Source organism: Sinocyclocheilus grahami, unplaced genomic scaffold (genome assembly GCF_001515645.1).
Source record: "Sinocyclocheilus grahami isolate Dianchi unplaced genomic scaffold, SAMN03320097.WGS_v1.1 scaffold1634.1, whole genome shotgun sequence".
NCBI lineage: Eukaryota > Metazoa > Chordata > Actinopteri > Cypriniformes > Cyprinidae > Sinocyclocheilus > Sinocyclocheilus grahami.
This window is the reverse complement of record NW_015506813.1, coordinates 99,746-116,548: the sequence shown is the minus strand read 5'-3', so window position 1 is coordinate 116,548 and position 16,803 is coordinate 99,746. Positions and strand designations below refer to the sequence as shown.

Below are 16,803 nucleotides of genomic sequence, written 5' to 3'. Positions count from 1 at the left end.
TGGTCAGAGGAGAACTGGCCCCCGACTGAGCCTGGTTTCTCCCAAGGTTTTTTCTCCATTCTGTCACCGATGGAGTTTCGGTGCCTTGCCGCTCTTGCCTCTGGCTTGCTTAGTTGGGGACACTTAATTTCCAGCGATATCGTTGACTTGATTGAACAGATAATATTTAAACTGAACTTAGCTGGATGATGACATCACTGAATTCAATGATGAATTGCCTTTAACTGAAAAATGAGTGTTTACTATTGTTACTTTGCCTTATTGACACAATATTTTCGTAGCTAATGCTGTACAGCTGCTTTGACACAATCTGTATTGTTAAAAGTGCTATATAAATAAAGGTGACTTGACTTGACAGTGTATAGAAAATCAGTTTGAACTTTTTTGGATTTTGTTTGTTTTTCCAAAGTGAAAGGGTAAATTTGGGTAGTGGGCCATTTAAGGGGGGGGGGGTGATTAAAAGATAATTACGTCATTATTAGGGTTGCCAATTAACTTCAGAAATGGAGGTCAAAATATTTGTACTGTACCATAATGTATGCCTGCAGTTAAAAAGTTCTCAGAAATAATTTATGTACAATTATTCTAAAAAGATTTTTAATGTCACCCAAAAATAAATAAATAAACAAATAAATACAAAAATACAAAAATATCACTTTGAGTAAATTGTACCATTATAGAACTGTGACTGCACAAGTAGTGTAGCAATTCAGGGGGTGAAAATACTGTGAAATTACATACATACAAATGGCATGAATTTTGAAAGCATAACAACTGAAGGTCTATGAAACGTCAGTCAATAAAGCATTTTTTTTAAACAATGGCACTTAAGTTTTTGAACTAAAGTTTTATTGCAATCATATAGCCCAGGGGTGCCCAACCCTGTTCTAGGAGATCTACCTTCCTGCAGAGTTCAGTTCCAACCCTGATCAAATGCACCAGTCTGTAATTATCAAGTGCCCAGATCCTAATTAGTTGGTTCATTTGTGTTTGATCAGGGTTGGAGCTGAACTCTGCAGGAAGGTAGATGTCCAGGAACAAGGTTGGGAACCCCTGATATAGCCTATGAATGAATGAAAATTATTTTTTTTTTTCAATTAAAGGGGTCATATGATGCAATTTCAATTTTTCCTTTCTCTTTGGAGTGTTACAAGCTCTTGGTGCGTAAAGAAGGTCTGTAAAGTTGCAAAGACTAAAGTCTCAAATCCAAAGAGATATTCTTCATAAAAGTTCAGAGTCAGCCACACCTACCTAAAACGACTCGCTCTAACACGCCCCCACATATCTACCACACTAGAAGATTTGCATAACGCTGCCCAAATGTTCACGCAAAGAAAGAAGGTGTAACTTTTATTCTCACTGTAGTATTGTTGACGCTGCAGCCACGCTGTGTGCTTCGTTGTGAAAGCGAAACTACTTTGTTTGGTCTTCCAAAAGAGGACGATATCCGCTTCGTCATGCCTAGAGCTGATCCGTGCTGGTCGCTGAGAAAATACTACAACTTTCACCGTGGACAAAGCGGAGTCCAGCCCGGGTCCGTCACATGTGGTTGCCGCTCATTCGCCACAGTGTTAGAGTAGCACTTGTTGTTTGTCATTTCTCCGATCACAAATGCAGACAGAGTTTTATGTTTACGCGGCGCAATGCAACGCAACGCGTGAAAAAAGGCATTATAAGTCATTATGATCAGTAATTATGTCCCCACTGGATGCAACAAATGCCTCGTTTGTAATGGGTTTGAATGTTTTTGTCTCATCGCTCCGGCCTGACATGGCATCAGCAGTATGTGAGGGGCTTAACATCTCCGTCTCACGCTTGAGGTATTCGGCCAATCACAACGCATTGGATAGCTGGCCAATCACAGCACACCTCGCTTTTTCAAACTGATGAGCTTCGTAAAAATTGCGCGTGATTCAGATTTTCATTTCTAATTTCTAATTTTTATTACAGTTGACTTTTTAGAAAACAGAAATGAGTCAGGAAATTCAAGTCAGAGATGTAATAAAGGTGTCGCATAATTTGCCATTTCTAAACTCTACCAATAGAGGTCTCACTCACCTGTGTGATCCAGGACAGGTTTAAAATCCTGCTGGAATAGCCGATTCTCCCCCTCTACACCTGCTCAGTCCCAAGCTGAGCATCTTCAACTCACTCCCGCTAACTTCATCTAAGCCCCGCTTGGCCCTGCTGGATAAATTTGATGGCCTGTTGGGGATTTCTTCATCAGTGCTCCCAGTATATCATTGAGCAACCATATGCCTTCCCCACTGAAGAATCTAAGGTGGCTGCTTACAAAAAGAGCTTTGGACTGGTCAACCGTGATCTGGGAGAGGGGCATCACTATTTAAACCTCATTGGAGGAATCATCTGTGCAAGGTGTTTGACCATCCCCATGAAGTCGGCAAGGAAGCCAGTAAGTAACTGCATGCATTACATCAGACTATGTCTTATCCTCCGAACCCTGGCAGCTCAGTGTGGCTGGGCCGATGATCCCCTAAAACTGTTTTAACATGAGGGGTTAAACCTGATTCTTCAAACAGAGCTGGCTTGTCATGATAACAACTTGACTCTAGAGCAGTATATACAGCTTTTCTTCTGCATTGACAGTCTTCTTTGTGCTTGAAAGCCCATAGACGGATCCATTTTCCACAGTGAAACCAACTTAGAAGTCCTTTCTGTAGAACCCATGTAAATTGGCCAAACAGACATGGAGGCAACTGGATCTATGCATGAATTGCGGATTATTTGGACATTTTCTTGCCACGTGCGCTGCTCAACCAGTCTCCCACTCCAGAGAAATTAACGTAGTACATAATCTTATTTACCACTTGTAAAGAGACTTTACGCACCACCCTTGTATGGAACAAGAGAAAGGTTGCTGTTGAAGCAATTGATTCTGGGACAGCTGGGAATCTTACTGATGAAAAATGAGTGACACAATTAGAAATGTCTACTCATCCTTTGCATTCCCTCTGTTCACATTTCAGCACTAAATAAACACTCACTCGGCTTGTGAATCATTGTTATCAGAGGTGACTATGTCAAAGTAATGTCCATATAGCAGAAATGTACAGTTCTAAGATAGTGCAAATCAAGCAGTTAGTAAATGACAAGTATTCAAACAGAAATGTTGAACATGCTTAAGGTAGTGATTACATGTTGTGATCATTTGTATATTTATTCAAAGCTGGCATCATCTGAGGTCCTTGCAGGGCTTGGCATCATCTGTTCTCAGGTGCTGGGTAATTGGAAGTCTTCATAAGAGGCTGGATCCCATAAGAACTCAAGCTGTAGCCACCCATGTTGTGCTTTTCTGGTCACACACCAAACAACTCCATAATTGGTGGCAAACAACTCCATAATCACTTTAAAAGAGGGGCAAATACTGAAATGGATCTGTCCCCACATTCATCCTGAATATGCTGACCTGAAAGAAGCCTTTAGCCAAGTTCATGCCACTCAGTTACCACCTCACATAATATATGATTGTGCCATTGATCTCTTACCCTCCCAAGTCCAATATCTACTCTTTACTGTATCTCTTCCAGAAACCCAGGCTATGGAAAATATATCAGTGAAGCCTTGAAGTATGGCTTCATTTGGTCTTCCATGTCTCCTGCATCAGCTGGGTTCTTTGTGGAGAAAAAGTATGGTTATCCAGCATCGATTATCGGGGTCTTAATAAGATCACCATAAAGTACTCTGATCCTTTACCCTTGGTACCCATGGCCTTAGAACAATTATGTTTTTCACTAAATTAAAATAAAGCAATGTGTATAATCGGACTCGAATTTGCGAGGGGTATGAGTGGAAACCGTTTTTCAGCACACATTGGGGTCACTATAAATATATTTTATGCTTTTTGGCCTCTCTAACTAACCGTCAGTCTTCCTTGAGAAGATTCAGTCTTCCAGAGAAATATTCCACAGATCATCATCACATTTCTAGGATATGTCATTGGACTCTAAGGCATAGCGATGGACCAGTCCAAGGTTCGGGCTTTCCTGAATTGAACCACAACCAGAACTGTAAAGTAGCTACAAAGTTTTCTAGGCTTTACAAATATTTATCAGAAATTTATACAATATTTCAGCAGTCTGGATTGTTCTCTTACTTCCCTTCTCCGAGGCAAACCTCACAAGCTTCAGTGATCTGAAGATGCGCAAGATACATTAAGGGATTTAAAGCACCTCTTTACCTCAGCACCTATTCTCAAGCATCCTGACCCTGAGCTACCATTTGTAGTTGAGGTGGATGCATCCGAGTGTGAAACCTGCTCACAAATTTTTCTTTGTGTTCTTTTCTCGCAAATTGACCCTCTCTAAATGCAATACCCTTTCTAAATATCCTTTCTTGGTGTTAACTGATCACAGAAACCTTAAGTATATCCTGAGCCCCAAGGCATTGAATTCACATTAGGCACAATGGGCCTTGCTCTTCGCATGTTTCAAGTTCAATCTTCCTTTCGGGCCTGGCTGGAAGAACATCAAGGCTGATGCCCTGTCCCATCTTCCTGACAGCCCACCCATCACATCACCTTTCATAATCCTAGCTCCTACTGGCTAGTTCCTAGAACTGAGTTACTTGTCACTTTATTCCACTCCTGAAACTACCTACTACTATGGAAACTACTAAGAACTTGGCATCCTGGAGGAAATTGTTTGTGATCGAGGAGCCTAATTTATTTCCCTAGTGCATCTCCATCAAGGTGTGCCTTACCTCAGGGAACCATCCCCAGTCAATTGCACAGTCAACTCTTCCAATGGGATGACCCCTTTCTGTTGCATGCTGGGATATCAGAGTCCAAGCTCAAACTGCCTGATTATTATCATATCTCTCTGTCTGATTTTCATCAAAACACACTCTTAAACCAGCACTTACAAAACAAAAGCGAGTAGTGAGTCTATGAAGCATCAGGAGACATTCCTAAAGAAGAGTGTTCTGTCACATCATCTGCCATTTCTCAACTCTGCCACCAGAGGTCTCACTTACCTGAAATCTAGGTGACTGTTCTCACAGCCTAAAGGCCTTTCCACACTGAGCGCGATGCGAAAAAGAGAGGCGAATTGCCGACGAACGGTACTTTCACACCGAACGCAAAATGATTGTTCGCCTTCTAATGCTTATTCATGCCTTCTAGTGCTAATTCATGCCTTCTAGTGCTAATTCATGCCTGCACGCTAGGTGGCGCCGACCAACAATGCATTTTTATTCAGATATGTATCTCATATATGGATTTAACATCATCTGCTGTTCAATATACAGCATTAAATTAAGATAAACAAAGTTTGGTTGTACACCAGAAACACAAACTATCTATAATACTTACAAGAATAGGCTACATCCTAAAATATAATTAGAAGTACAATTAGCATCAAGCTACACTTGAAAATGTATGTAATTATTAATGTATTTGCTTACCCACTTTAAACCATCATCAAGTGCTTGTAATAACTTACAGTTGTGATCTATAGTTGATTTTGATTAATAAGCAGACACATGCACTCTTTGTATGTTTAATAACGCTACACTGCTAATATTTGTCATAAACATCCTTTATTGCTATAAAAATACCATGAGCTGCATACAAAACATATACAGAAAATATATCGTCATAATCATGTCTATTTGCTTTCATATTTCATGTGAAGAAAAAGAGTGAACGTGCTCTGATTCATAACACTCGTGCACGTGGAAGAAAACGGACGGTGCTCTATAGACCACATAATTCAGTGAAGAATTAATATAAACGTTATTCTGTATAAAGAACATGTGAGAATAAATCTGTTCTCAAATACCAACTATAACAAGTACTCAGCATCCAGTCTCTTCTCTTATCCGGGATACTCTTCTTCTGTGTTTGTTTACACTGGTTTTCAAAACAGCACCACCACTCTCACCCTTTTGTGCAACAGCAGCTGCTCCAGTCACATGATCCTAGCTGAAATCTTATTGGACGGCCCGTGTTTTCACTTTGCGAAACTGAAAAGATTCGTCGGAGTGGTTCTAAAAAAATGTTAGCATTTTCGGTGCACAAATGTTCGCGATCTATGTAGAAGCATCCATAGAAATCTATTGTTTTATTCCAGCGTGTCTGATATTCGTTTTCGCTTTTTCGTGCTTGGAAAGGCCTTAAAGGGGTCATATGATGCGATTTCAAGTTTTCCTTTCTCTTTGGAGTGTTACAAGCTGATTGTGCATAGATAAGATCCCTGATTAAACCAGCAAAGGACCAGCTTAAACCAGCATCCCAGCGTCAAAACATACCTAACCAGCATATGCTGTTTTTTTCAACAGGGAATCTCTTTTAACAATCCTCTTTCTTTTAGATGTATGTTTATTTTCAAAGCCTTACATAATATGGATAGTATTTGCCTCCTAAAACTAAAAGCATACATTTAGGCTGATAGACAAAAGTATTAAACAAGTTGCAATGAGATGCACATATACAGTACCTCAGCACACGATTCTCAACCATGGTGAGGATCAACAAATGTTAAATCAGTAAAAATATGAACTCTGATCCACATGTCAGCTAACTGACACTGACAGCAGCAGCAGCAGCATAAATTAAGCCAGTAAAAATTAAAACAATGGTAATATTTTCATTATAATTGACATAAAATGTTTTCAAGCTGCAATGCATGCTGGGAACTTGTGCAGTATTGTTCAATGTCAAATTGTTTGCTCAGATGACTCAATTTGAAAAGTTGGGAGAACATTTGGATATGTTGTGAACAAATACTTGAGTATCTAAGTAAGGTAAACAAAACTTTAGTCAGCGACGTGTTTAGAGCATTTTTGTTCAGTTCACACAAAAAATTAACTGACTTCTTCTAAAAATTCTTTGATCGGGCTACTTATTTTTTACATTGGTTAGTAGAAGTTTTCAAAAGTTGTATTTTTTACAGTGTAGTAATGAGTCAGCATTTTGCTAGAATAACTTTGGTGGAACTGAACCTGACCTTTTTTTTTTGGTTGATTTCATTGACAATTCTTCCATAGTGTGAATAAACTATAAGTATGATGTTGGTTTAATACAAATGTACTAACAGTACATTGATTTTAGTATAATTTCTACAAGAAACTTAGAAAATATACTTTACTTATAAATACATTAAATGATTTTAGTATACAATAAAATGAAATGAAATGAAAGTCTACTTCTTTTTACGAGTAGTGGTAGCCATGTGAAACAAAATTAGGCTTTGAAAATAAAAAGTACTACTTTTGTGTAATCCATCTTAAGTGTGGGGAAATTACTGAGCGCACCTTTATCGTCCGTTGGCAATCATTCCTTTTATAGTACGTATTACACATTTAGTGGGATCCAGATAGTCCAGTCCAGGAAGTGTTATTATCATCGTTTACAGTAAACCGGCTGCTAACATGCACTCAGGATGTCATCTGAAATATGGCAAAATAAATATTTAGAAAGGGCTGTTCTCATCTTACCTGCCCAGAAACTGGACTTCCCCTCGGTGGTGGTGTGGTATAGACTTATAATGACCAGTGTCTCCATGAGGTCGACTCACTTTGTAGCCAGCAAACTGAACCCTGGAAAAAACACATGCAAGTGTCAACTATGTTCCAAGTCCCTGCAAAAAGTTAAGGACTATTTACATTATTTACTATTTATAATACAAACTATACTGTATAGATGCAACATCATGCAAAATAAATAGTTTTTGGTTATAGATGCCATTTGATCACAGTCACCCAAGATGAATTGATTCTTTGTACGAATGTGTTTCATAATAGGTGGTCTACCCAAGACTGTAGTTTGTGGAGTACTTTGGTATTTAGCTACCATTGCAAAAATGAAGCGGTCATTTTAAGCTCCAATTCTCACTATTAACAAACCATTAACTATGCCTCAATAAACTTCTAATTTTCTGCTTATTAATTGTTAGTAAGGTAGTTGTTAAGTTTAGGTGTTGTGTAGGATTAGGGATGTAGAATATGGTCATGCAGAATATGTAAGTACTAACAAACAGCCAATGTGCTAGTAATAGGCATGCTAATAAGCAACTAGTTAATAATGAGAATTGGTCCCTATACTAAAGTGTTACCAAAGAAGCTTATTCTACAGGGCTGTTTCGTAAAATTAAAAAATAAGAGAATATACTTTTAGTCTACTTTTTATATGACATACACTTAGTGAAGTTATACTTAAGTGTACTTGGCTTGTATACTGACAAGTTAACAAACTTTTCAACAAGGCTACTTTATGTGAATGCAAGTTCCTTAGCAAGTATTTGTGAATCACAGGGGTTTTATATATGAGATGAGGACATGACTGCAGCCGGCAATGAGGCCCAAACCAGCTCAGCCAGTGCAAGAAGGCTTCGGCTTTTTAATTTGACTTTATTACATTATTTATTATACATTATTTAATTTATCCATTATAGCCTACTGAAGAGACCTTTTTGAAAGATATAGTTTTTTGTTTGTTTGTTTTGTAATTTTGAGGTGTTCAGTTTTATTTTGGTTTTAGAAAATAAACGTGATTGCTCTCCTCACAAATCAACTCTCAGTGTTTCTCTGTGCCTTGCCCTGGACTTTTATGTCACTTCCTGTCTCCCGTGATGTTTGTAGTCAGTTTGTAGTCCGTTTGTTCATTGGTTCCCCTTGATTAGTCTCCCCAGGTGTGTCTTGTTATCTTGTTAAGCTTGTTAGCCCCCTTGTGTATATATAGCCCTAGTTATTCTTTAGTTCCTTGTGAGTTGTCGAATGTAATGGTTGTCTGTTTGCCAGTCATTCTGTTCTTTGTTCCCTTTGGTTTTTGGCTTATTGTTTGTTCTAGTTTTTCCATTAAATACCTGCACATGGATCCTTGCCTCTGCCTTTTTCCCCCAGCTTCTCCACAACGTTACAGTTTTTCACTGGCATGACTCTTTGACTAGTGCATTTTTTTAGCCTATATTTAGTACAAGTAAAATACTTAAGTACTGTTAAAATCAGATACTCTAAGACTTTTACTCGAGTTGTTTTGGAATTGGTGACTTGTAACGTGTACTGGAGTAATTTTCACTGTAAGGTATCTGCACTTTTACTCAAGTATGGTTTTTAGGTACTCTTTACACCTCTGTCATACACAGACCGAACAACATTTCAAAATCACACGTGGAGAAATGTTATGAAAACTTACATGTAAGAGTACTTGTTGAGTTTGACCGCAAAGTGTCTTGGCATTTCACCACAACCATAGTAGTTGCGGTCATTTTCCAGAATGTGGTCAACATCGTGAAATATTACACAATCCCAGTTCAAGTCCTTCATGGCCTCTTTGAAACCGACATTAAACAGCATGGCACGATTGAACGGTTCATTTCCTGCCTGTGGACACACACAAGCATTAATGTAACTTCCTTTCCTTTACCTCTTACCAATACTTAAAAAATATTTTTACAATGAAATAGGACTACTTTAGTGTTGCTCATGATACTGGCAGTAACACAGTAGTCGAGCTGAATTAGTTGTAATGTGTAGTGCATAAATCATTTGTAAAAGCAATCTTATATTCGGCTGTGTTTCAGTGGGATGATTTAGAAGAGTTTGACAAATGGTGTGACAGATATTATGGGTCAGAATAGCATACTACCATACTACACAAAAAGTTTTTGCAGTATACACATTTTTACAGTTGCTGTAAGAAGAATTTGGATACTTGAGCCACATAAGGTTGTACAGTGCGACAGCTTTTTTTTCCTGACCTGTTCAATGACGTAGAAACCGAACTGCAGTCTCTGCCTCTGAAGCGCTGGGATCAGATGTCGGAAAAGTATGGGGAGGTGCTCATGGCGATTACGGAAAGGAACCAAGATGGCCACCTAAAACACATAGGAAAATGATCGCAAAACATCAAGAAATATCAGTTTTCAGTGTCAAAGATGCCCAAAGATAAGAATTTTACCACATTTCTATTGCTGCTACAATATCTAAGATGCATTTGTATGTGCGTGTCAGGGCTAGGTGATAAATATTGAATATTTAAAGATATGTTTGTTTTGACTTTTTTTGACAATTTGAAAATGTCCAATATTGTAAATATCTTCATGACTTTCTTTTAGATGTTTTTTAAAGATTGTCCCAGTGTTGTATCTGATTCAAAATTCACAAATGCTAAAGGAATGAATGGATAATTAAATAAATGAATAAATAAATAAAATACTGATAACAGTTTGATTCATTTCCCACGAAATAGTCATTTTTTCCATTTCAGTTAATTATTTCCTAAGTCGGATTAGATGATTAAACTGCTTCTTTCCACTGTCCCATACGTGTTTTAAATAGTCTTAGAAATTAGATTTTTTTAATGTTAGGTTACGTGTAACAATTTGTGTATTACTGCATCGAAGCATGTTAACAAAATTACAATTCTTCTGCTTCTTGCATAAAACATTTTAGTTTGGCAACAACTGTTTTCAACAGAAGCATTTAATCCCAAATTAAAACTAGACACTGGGTTACAGTGTGCTTATAACCACACAAAGAGAAGCGAATGACAGGCTTTTAAAAAAAAGAACACACTCAACCCATCTTGCAACATAGCTTTTTGTGAAGCAAACTTTCTGTACCTCAGACCACAACCACAAAAAGAAAACAAAGAAGAACAGGTAAAAGGTAGTTTCAGTTTTTATGACGAACCTTCCAGCGTGGGAGACAGTCGTGCGGTTTCCAGTGGCCCCCGAGAGACAGACTTGGATCTGCTTTCTTGAGTAGTCTCTCAACCTCCTCTAGAGCGATCTCACTCATGTTCACCTTCATCTTTCCCTCTGAACATGAACATGCATATCGTTAGAACAACTGCCGTCGATCATACCAGTATTTATGAGAACTTTGTAATTACAGCTAACGACACCAGAAACAAAGCTGCACAAGCTCTATTCCAAAACCAGTTTCAAAAACTTTATTTGGTAGCCATTTAATATTTAAACACAAAGGAAACACAGGAAATGACTCTTAGGAGCTTTAACAACTCATTCGCTCAATTGGTCATACAGTGCTTCTGAAGTGTGTTTCCTCAAAAGTACCAAAAGCAACATTAAGATCCAGCACTTACTCATGGAGGGCAGTTTTTCCGGGCAGACCTGATCAGGCTTGTACGTGAAGCCCTCCGGGAGGTAAGCAGTGGTGGGAACATCTGCCTCACTTAAGTTAAACTCGTATGCATAGTCTAGAAAACAAGAGAATCACACATTCATACAGCAATACATTACAAACATCCCAACTATCTTCCCGAGAACCAGCAGTTCTTTTCTTTTTTTTTCTGTGAGACCACATACTTCATAAACCCTGGTGTAATCCCACCCTGGACTTTGCAGAGATCTTTGGGGATTGGCCATGAAAACTCCCTCTTTTGGTTTTGTAGATATACGTTTACTAGTGTACATTCAAAAAGACAATGCAAACATGTTTTATAGACATCGTATTAAAGATTTTCACTAAATCAGCGTTGCAAAGGTATTGGCTAGAGAGTCTTCCTACAAAACGGTGCTGTTTTCGGTGGGTTTTAGAAGGATGTAATGCCTTCACTTCCTGAGGAAATGTCAGGGATGTTCTATAGGAAGGAAGATTAGTGGTCTGTTCTCTGTGCTTCGTAACGTTTCGTACCTGTGCCGTTGACGTTGTATGCACCGCGGACCATCTGCTCAAGAACCTGAGCTCCCATATTCCTCACATTCTCGCGGATCTGGATCCCACGGGCCTGAACCGTGAACAGGTACTCATTGACTGAGAGAGAAAAAGAGAGAGAGCTATTATCATCAGCATAACTGCATACAGACTGACACGACACATAATGATTATGCCCTCAGTCTGCAGCTGGTGTGAGATTGGCAGTTTAACATTTGTGCCATTTTCTAAAGGACCATCAGCATGGTTTTTCAGCTGCAAAAACAAACAACAAGAGAGAAGAATATTTTCTGGAGAGAAAAGGAAAGTTTCACTATAAAATGTTCTTTTATAATGTTATGTAGACCAAAAGGGAGATGATAAACTTGATTTCCATGCTGCACTTTTACCATATATAAGTGAATGGTGACTAGATGCTGTTAAACACACACACACACACAAATATACCATAACAGTAGTCCACACAACTGCAGTCATAATACTGAACAACATACAGTATAATAAATATGGACACATATTGTCATTCTTTTTACACTTGCTGCCAAATACAGCAACTGTAGAGCTGAACAAATCTGTTATCATAGTGGTGTTGGTTGAGTGAGAATCCCACAGGCTCTGTGTTTAATAGATTTCACACACTTTAACATGCTGTAAAGCAACAACCTTATTTTCAGGCATTAATGTTTCATTTTTGCATCAACAAGGTAAAATATGTGCAAGCCTACAGTGCTGGAATCCGTCCTTCATGAGTGTGTGTGTGTGTGTGTGTCCTGCGCAGTCACAAGGCCGTGCTGATAAAGCAGAAAACAATGACTCTTTATGTGCTGATAGGACCATCCCTCATATAACCCACACATCTTTATACTCACACTCTAACTGAGTGTGTGTGTGTGTCATGTGTGCATCTTTAGAACAGCTTTATAACTGAGCAATTCCTCCCTTAAACACTACGCCCATTTACTGTACATGACCACAAACCTAATTTCAAACGGAAGCACTGGGATAATGGGTGGTACATGGATGTGGTTAATAATGGATACCTTCTCTGTTTCTTTCTTTTCATACACAGACATGCTACAACAGATTTGTTCATGTTGAGCGCATCTAAAACCTTCTCAAGGCATATCTTCTCAATATACACGAGCTGCTGTAAAGCCACACACACACACACACACACACACAGAGAAATCTTAGGAATGTATGCCCACCTTAAGCTCTGATTACCCAGTCATGTAGTGTGTGTGTGTGTGTGTGTGACTAATGCAGCTACATGGGAAACAACACTGGGTAGATATTATGTAATTCAGAATTTTCCCTACAAACATTAAAGATAGCTTCATATAAATACTGTACCAAACTGCACACTCCCAAAACATTATAACATTATATTTTGAATGATGCAGTAAAATAAGCTGGAGTCTAAAACAACATCAAAACATTTTAAAAGATCTAATTTGTGACTTTCTTTCTAATGGAATGATTAGTTGGTAATTGCATTTCTTTTCAAAGCACAACAGCACACTAAGCTTTTAGCTTAATATATCATGACCTATAAACTACAGTACAGAGCATCAATGAGCTTTTTATTAAGACCAGTTTATAGCACTAATGCAACAATAAACATCTCCATAAATCTTTATGATTCTGTTTGCCTCATCTCATATCTCATGTATCCTGAGCCCTGATGACCCCCACCCAGCTTCTTATCCAAACATTTGTGTAATACGATATAATTACATTCACGTAAGCATTGTGGGGAGTTGTTTGACTACTATCAGCACACATTTTATTATTTAATTCGAACGTCCCATTGATTTATCCTGACATGAACCATCTGGTGTGCTGTCAGCAGTATTCCAGCATTTCAGACTCTGCAGACGACCATAAAGTGCCTTGTGACTTCAGTAAGCTGTGATCACATGATCATGCTGCAGCTGCTGGTGGGGGGTGTGGGGGGGGGGGATTCTGATTGAAAAACTTGAAAAAACGGGCCGACTCAGTCTAAATATGGCTCTGATGGTCTATTAATAAAACTACTGCTTGAAAAAAAAATGCTCTGATCCACCACAATTCAAAATATTGGGGTCAATAAGATTTTTTAATCTCTCACAAGTCTCATATTTTCACTAAGGCTGCATTTATTTGATCGAAAATATAGCAATATTGTGAAATATTGTTAAAACGATTGATGCGTACTCGAATATATTGTGAAATGTAATTTATTTCTGTGATGGCAAAGCTAAATTTTCAGCACCAATATTCCAATCTTTAGTGAACAGATTCTTATAAATACAAATTCATAAAGACAGCATTATTCTGAAATCTTTTTTTTTTTGTGGTAACAATGTACTGTAAAAGTCCTTTCTGTCACTTTTAAACAATTTAATGCATCCATGCTGTGGAATAATAATAATAATAATAATAATGCATCATATTGACCCCAAACTTTAAACAGTAGTGTATAAAAAATATAAAGCACAGAGACATATGCTAGCAATGACCTGATCTGAATTGTGGACCAGATCACATGAAGGCCAGTCATGAGTTACTCATAAGGCATAAGTGTAGCCCACCCGTGCACTACACACACACACACACAAACACACACACACCCAATTTTCTGCTTATTAATAGTCAGTGTGGTAGTTGTTATGTTAAGGTATGGTGCAGGATTAAGGGATCTAAAATATGGTCATTTTACGCTAACAGTTTCATTTAGTTCAATAATTTACACAATAATGGATTTAGGAATGATAAACACAGAAATCTGTTGTGCATGTGTTTCATGAATAAGGCGTAATCTTACGAAAGACTGGGCCTTTTTCCATGAAATTCAATTCAATGCAACAATTTGCATAACAATTGTTTCTGTAACAACCATTGCATTCTATTTCCCAACAATTCAATGTCGACTGCATGCACTCAGGATGTCATCTGAAATATGGCAAAATAAATATTTAGAAAGGGCTGTTCTCATCTTACCTGCCCAGAAACTGGACTTCCCCTCGGTGGTGGTGTGGTATAGACTTATAATGACCAGTGTCTCCATGAGGTCGACTCACTTTGTAGCCAGCAAACTGAACCCTGGAAAAAACACATGCAAGTGTCAACTATGTTCCAAGTCCCTGCAAAAAGTTAAGGACTATTTACATTATTTACTATTTATAATACAAACTATACTGTATAGATGCAACATCATGCAAAATAAATAGTTTTTGGTTATAGATGCCATTTGATCACAGTCACCCAAGATGAATTTATTCTTTGTACGAATGTGTTTCATAATAGGTGGTCTACCCAAGACTGTAGTTTGTGGAGTACTTTGGTATTTAGCTACCATTGCAAAAATGAAGTGGTCATTTTAAGGTCCAATTCTCACTATTAACTAACCATTAACTATGCCTCAATAAACTTCTAATTTTCTGCTTATTAATTGTTACACACACACACACACACACACACACACACTCTCTCTCTCACACACACACACACACAACAGCAACAGCAACACTCACATGACCAGTGAGAATGATTAGTGGTGCTGAGGCGAGCATCACTATTACTATTGCTCATACTTAGGGTTAGTGTTTGTTTTAGTGTGGTATAATGACAGAACACAGTGCCTGGAGGTCCGAACTTCAGCTAAACAATCACAGGAAGCCATCAAACAGCATAATATCAACACATCAGCACTTCACACATAGAGCTGCAGTGTGACCTTGAGTGCACTCGCATGACACCGCATGTGCTGGTGCATCATCAACGTAATGTAGTTTATCATATCCAGTTCAAATACAAACACACAAAAAACACTGCATGCTTGCTTAAGGTGGTTTTACGCATTCCAAATATCCCTGTGTGAATGTGTGTTTGGTTTTAGGGTAGAGCTGTGTGTGTTCTTGTCTTGAGTAATGAGCGAAGAATAGTAAGATTAGTGTGTGTGTGTGTACTTAACCATCTTTTGGTGGCAAATATGTTCATATCTGAAATGAGCTACATCTGACAAAACCTCTATCTTGGGACATCCTCATTTGTAAAAACCATCTAAAAATAAACTAGAACAAAGATTTTTAAAACTAAATATGCAGAAAGTATTTCTAACTAGCTGTAAATAAAAACAATAGAAGTCTATGGGATGTTCCTATTTGATAGCTAACATGTGTGTCTGTGTGAGTACAGGAAGAAGATTTCTGACGCATGTTAGGCAGAAAAAATATCTTCCTGCTCTGTTTTTTCTATAGTTCTCATGCCTTCAAAATCACATGTGCTATTGTTGTTAATAATTGTTTATTCAGTCATATTTATAGTGCCTGCAGAACAAGTCCTGTATTGAAATGTTGACTTTTTAAGCTGTACTTTTGAAGAAGTTTAGGATTTAATATTTGCTTAGGGAAATCTATATGAATCAATACCATTTCATTTCAAAATCACCAATTATCATTTACGTTTTCATTACATTGAATAAAAACCTAGATCTTTTACATGCACACTGCTTATTTCTATGTTAAGCGTTATTTTACTGGATGTAAAAGTAAACAATTTTGTATATAATTTATGTAAAGATTTTTTTTATTTTATGCTTTAGTTGGAGTAATGTGTCATTAGCTTAGCAGCATGCTAACATTTTTACATATTTAATAAACTCTCTGTATAGAAAAGACTAAACATTTATTAAACAAGAAATATTCATTATTAGAGGACATAATTTTGAAAGTGTTAGCATTATTAAACATCAAAAGTATTTAACTGGTTTATCTGTTTTCTTTGCAGCCTAAAGAGAAGACAGAGACAGATAAAAGGAATTGTAAGTTATTCAGCTGGCTGTGTACTCATCTATGTTCTGTTGTTTTTCATCGTGTGAAAGGACACTAGACGGAGATCACATTGCCAAGTGTGTGAGTTAGATAGTTTTCTTTCAGGCACAGGAATCTAACCAGACTGTAAAACCTGTCATTTCAACATATCGGTCAAGTGTGTGTGTGTGTGTGTGTGTGTGTGTGTGCGCGCGTTTGTGTGTGTGTGTGTGTGTGTGTGTGTGTGTGACAATTTCACTCAGACAAAGTAGCCTCATGACTGTACTCTATAATTTAACTAAGCCTGCTTACCTCTGACACACACAGACACACACACACAGACACAGACACAGACACACACACACACACAGAC

General features: G+C 37.9%; 1 protein-coding gene across 1 annotated transcript in view; it reads right to left on the bottom strand.

The window, feature by feature from the left end:
- Nucleotides 1–2,841: 2,841 nt before the first annotated feature.
- Nucleotides 2,842–16,803, bottom strand: part of LOC107571685 (beta-1,4-galactosyltransferase 5-like) — a 25,070-nt gene continuing 11,108 nt past the window's right edge. Inside the window, exons 2-8 of the mRNA XM_016258016.1 lie at nucleotides 11,617–11,736; nucleotides 11,066–11,179; nucleotides 10,651–10,778; nucleotides 9,717–9,833; nucleotides 9,152–9,339; nucleotides 7,456–7,557; nucleotides 2,842–2,917 (exon numbers count right to left, since the gene is read on the bottom strand). Coding sequence (XP_016113502.1) covers nucleotides 2,842–2,917; nucleotides 7,456–7,557; nucleotides 9,152–9,339; nucleotides 9,717–9,833; nucleotides 10,651–10,778; nucleotides 11,066–11,179; nucleotides 11,617–11,736 — 845 coding nt within the window. The remainder of the gene's footprint in view (nucleotides 2,918–7,455; nucleotides 7,558–9,151; nucleotides 9,340–9,716; nucleotides 9,834–10,650; nucleotides 10,779–11,065; nucleotides 11,180–11,616; nucleotides 11,737–16,803) is intronic.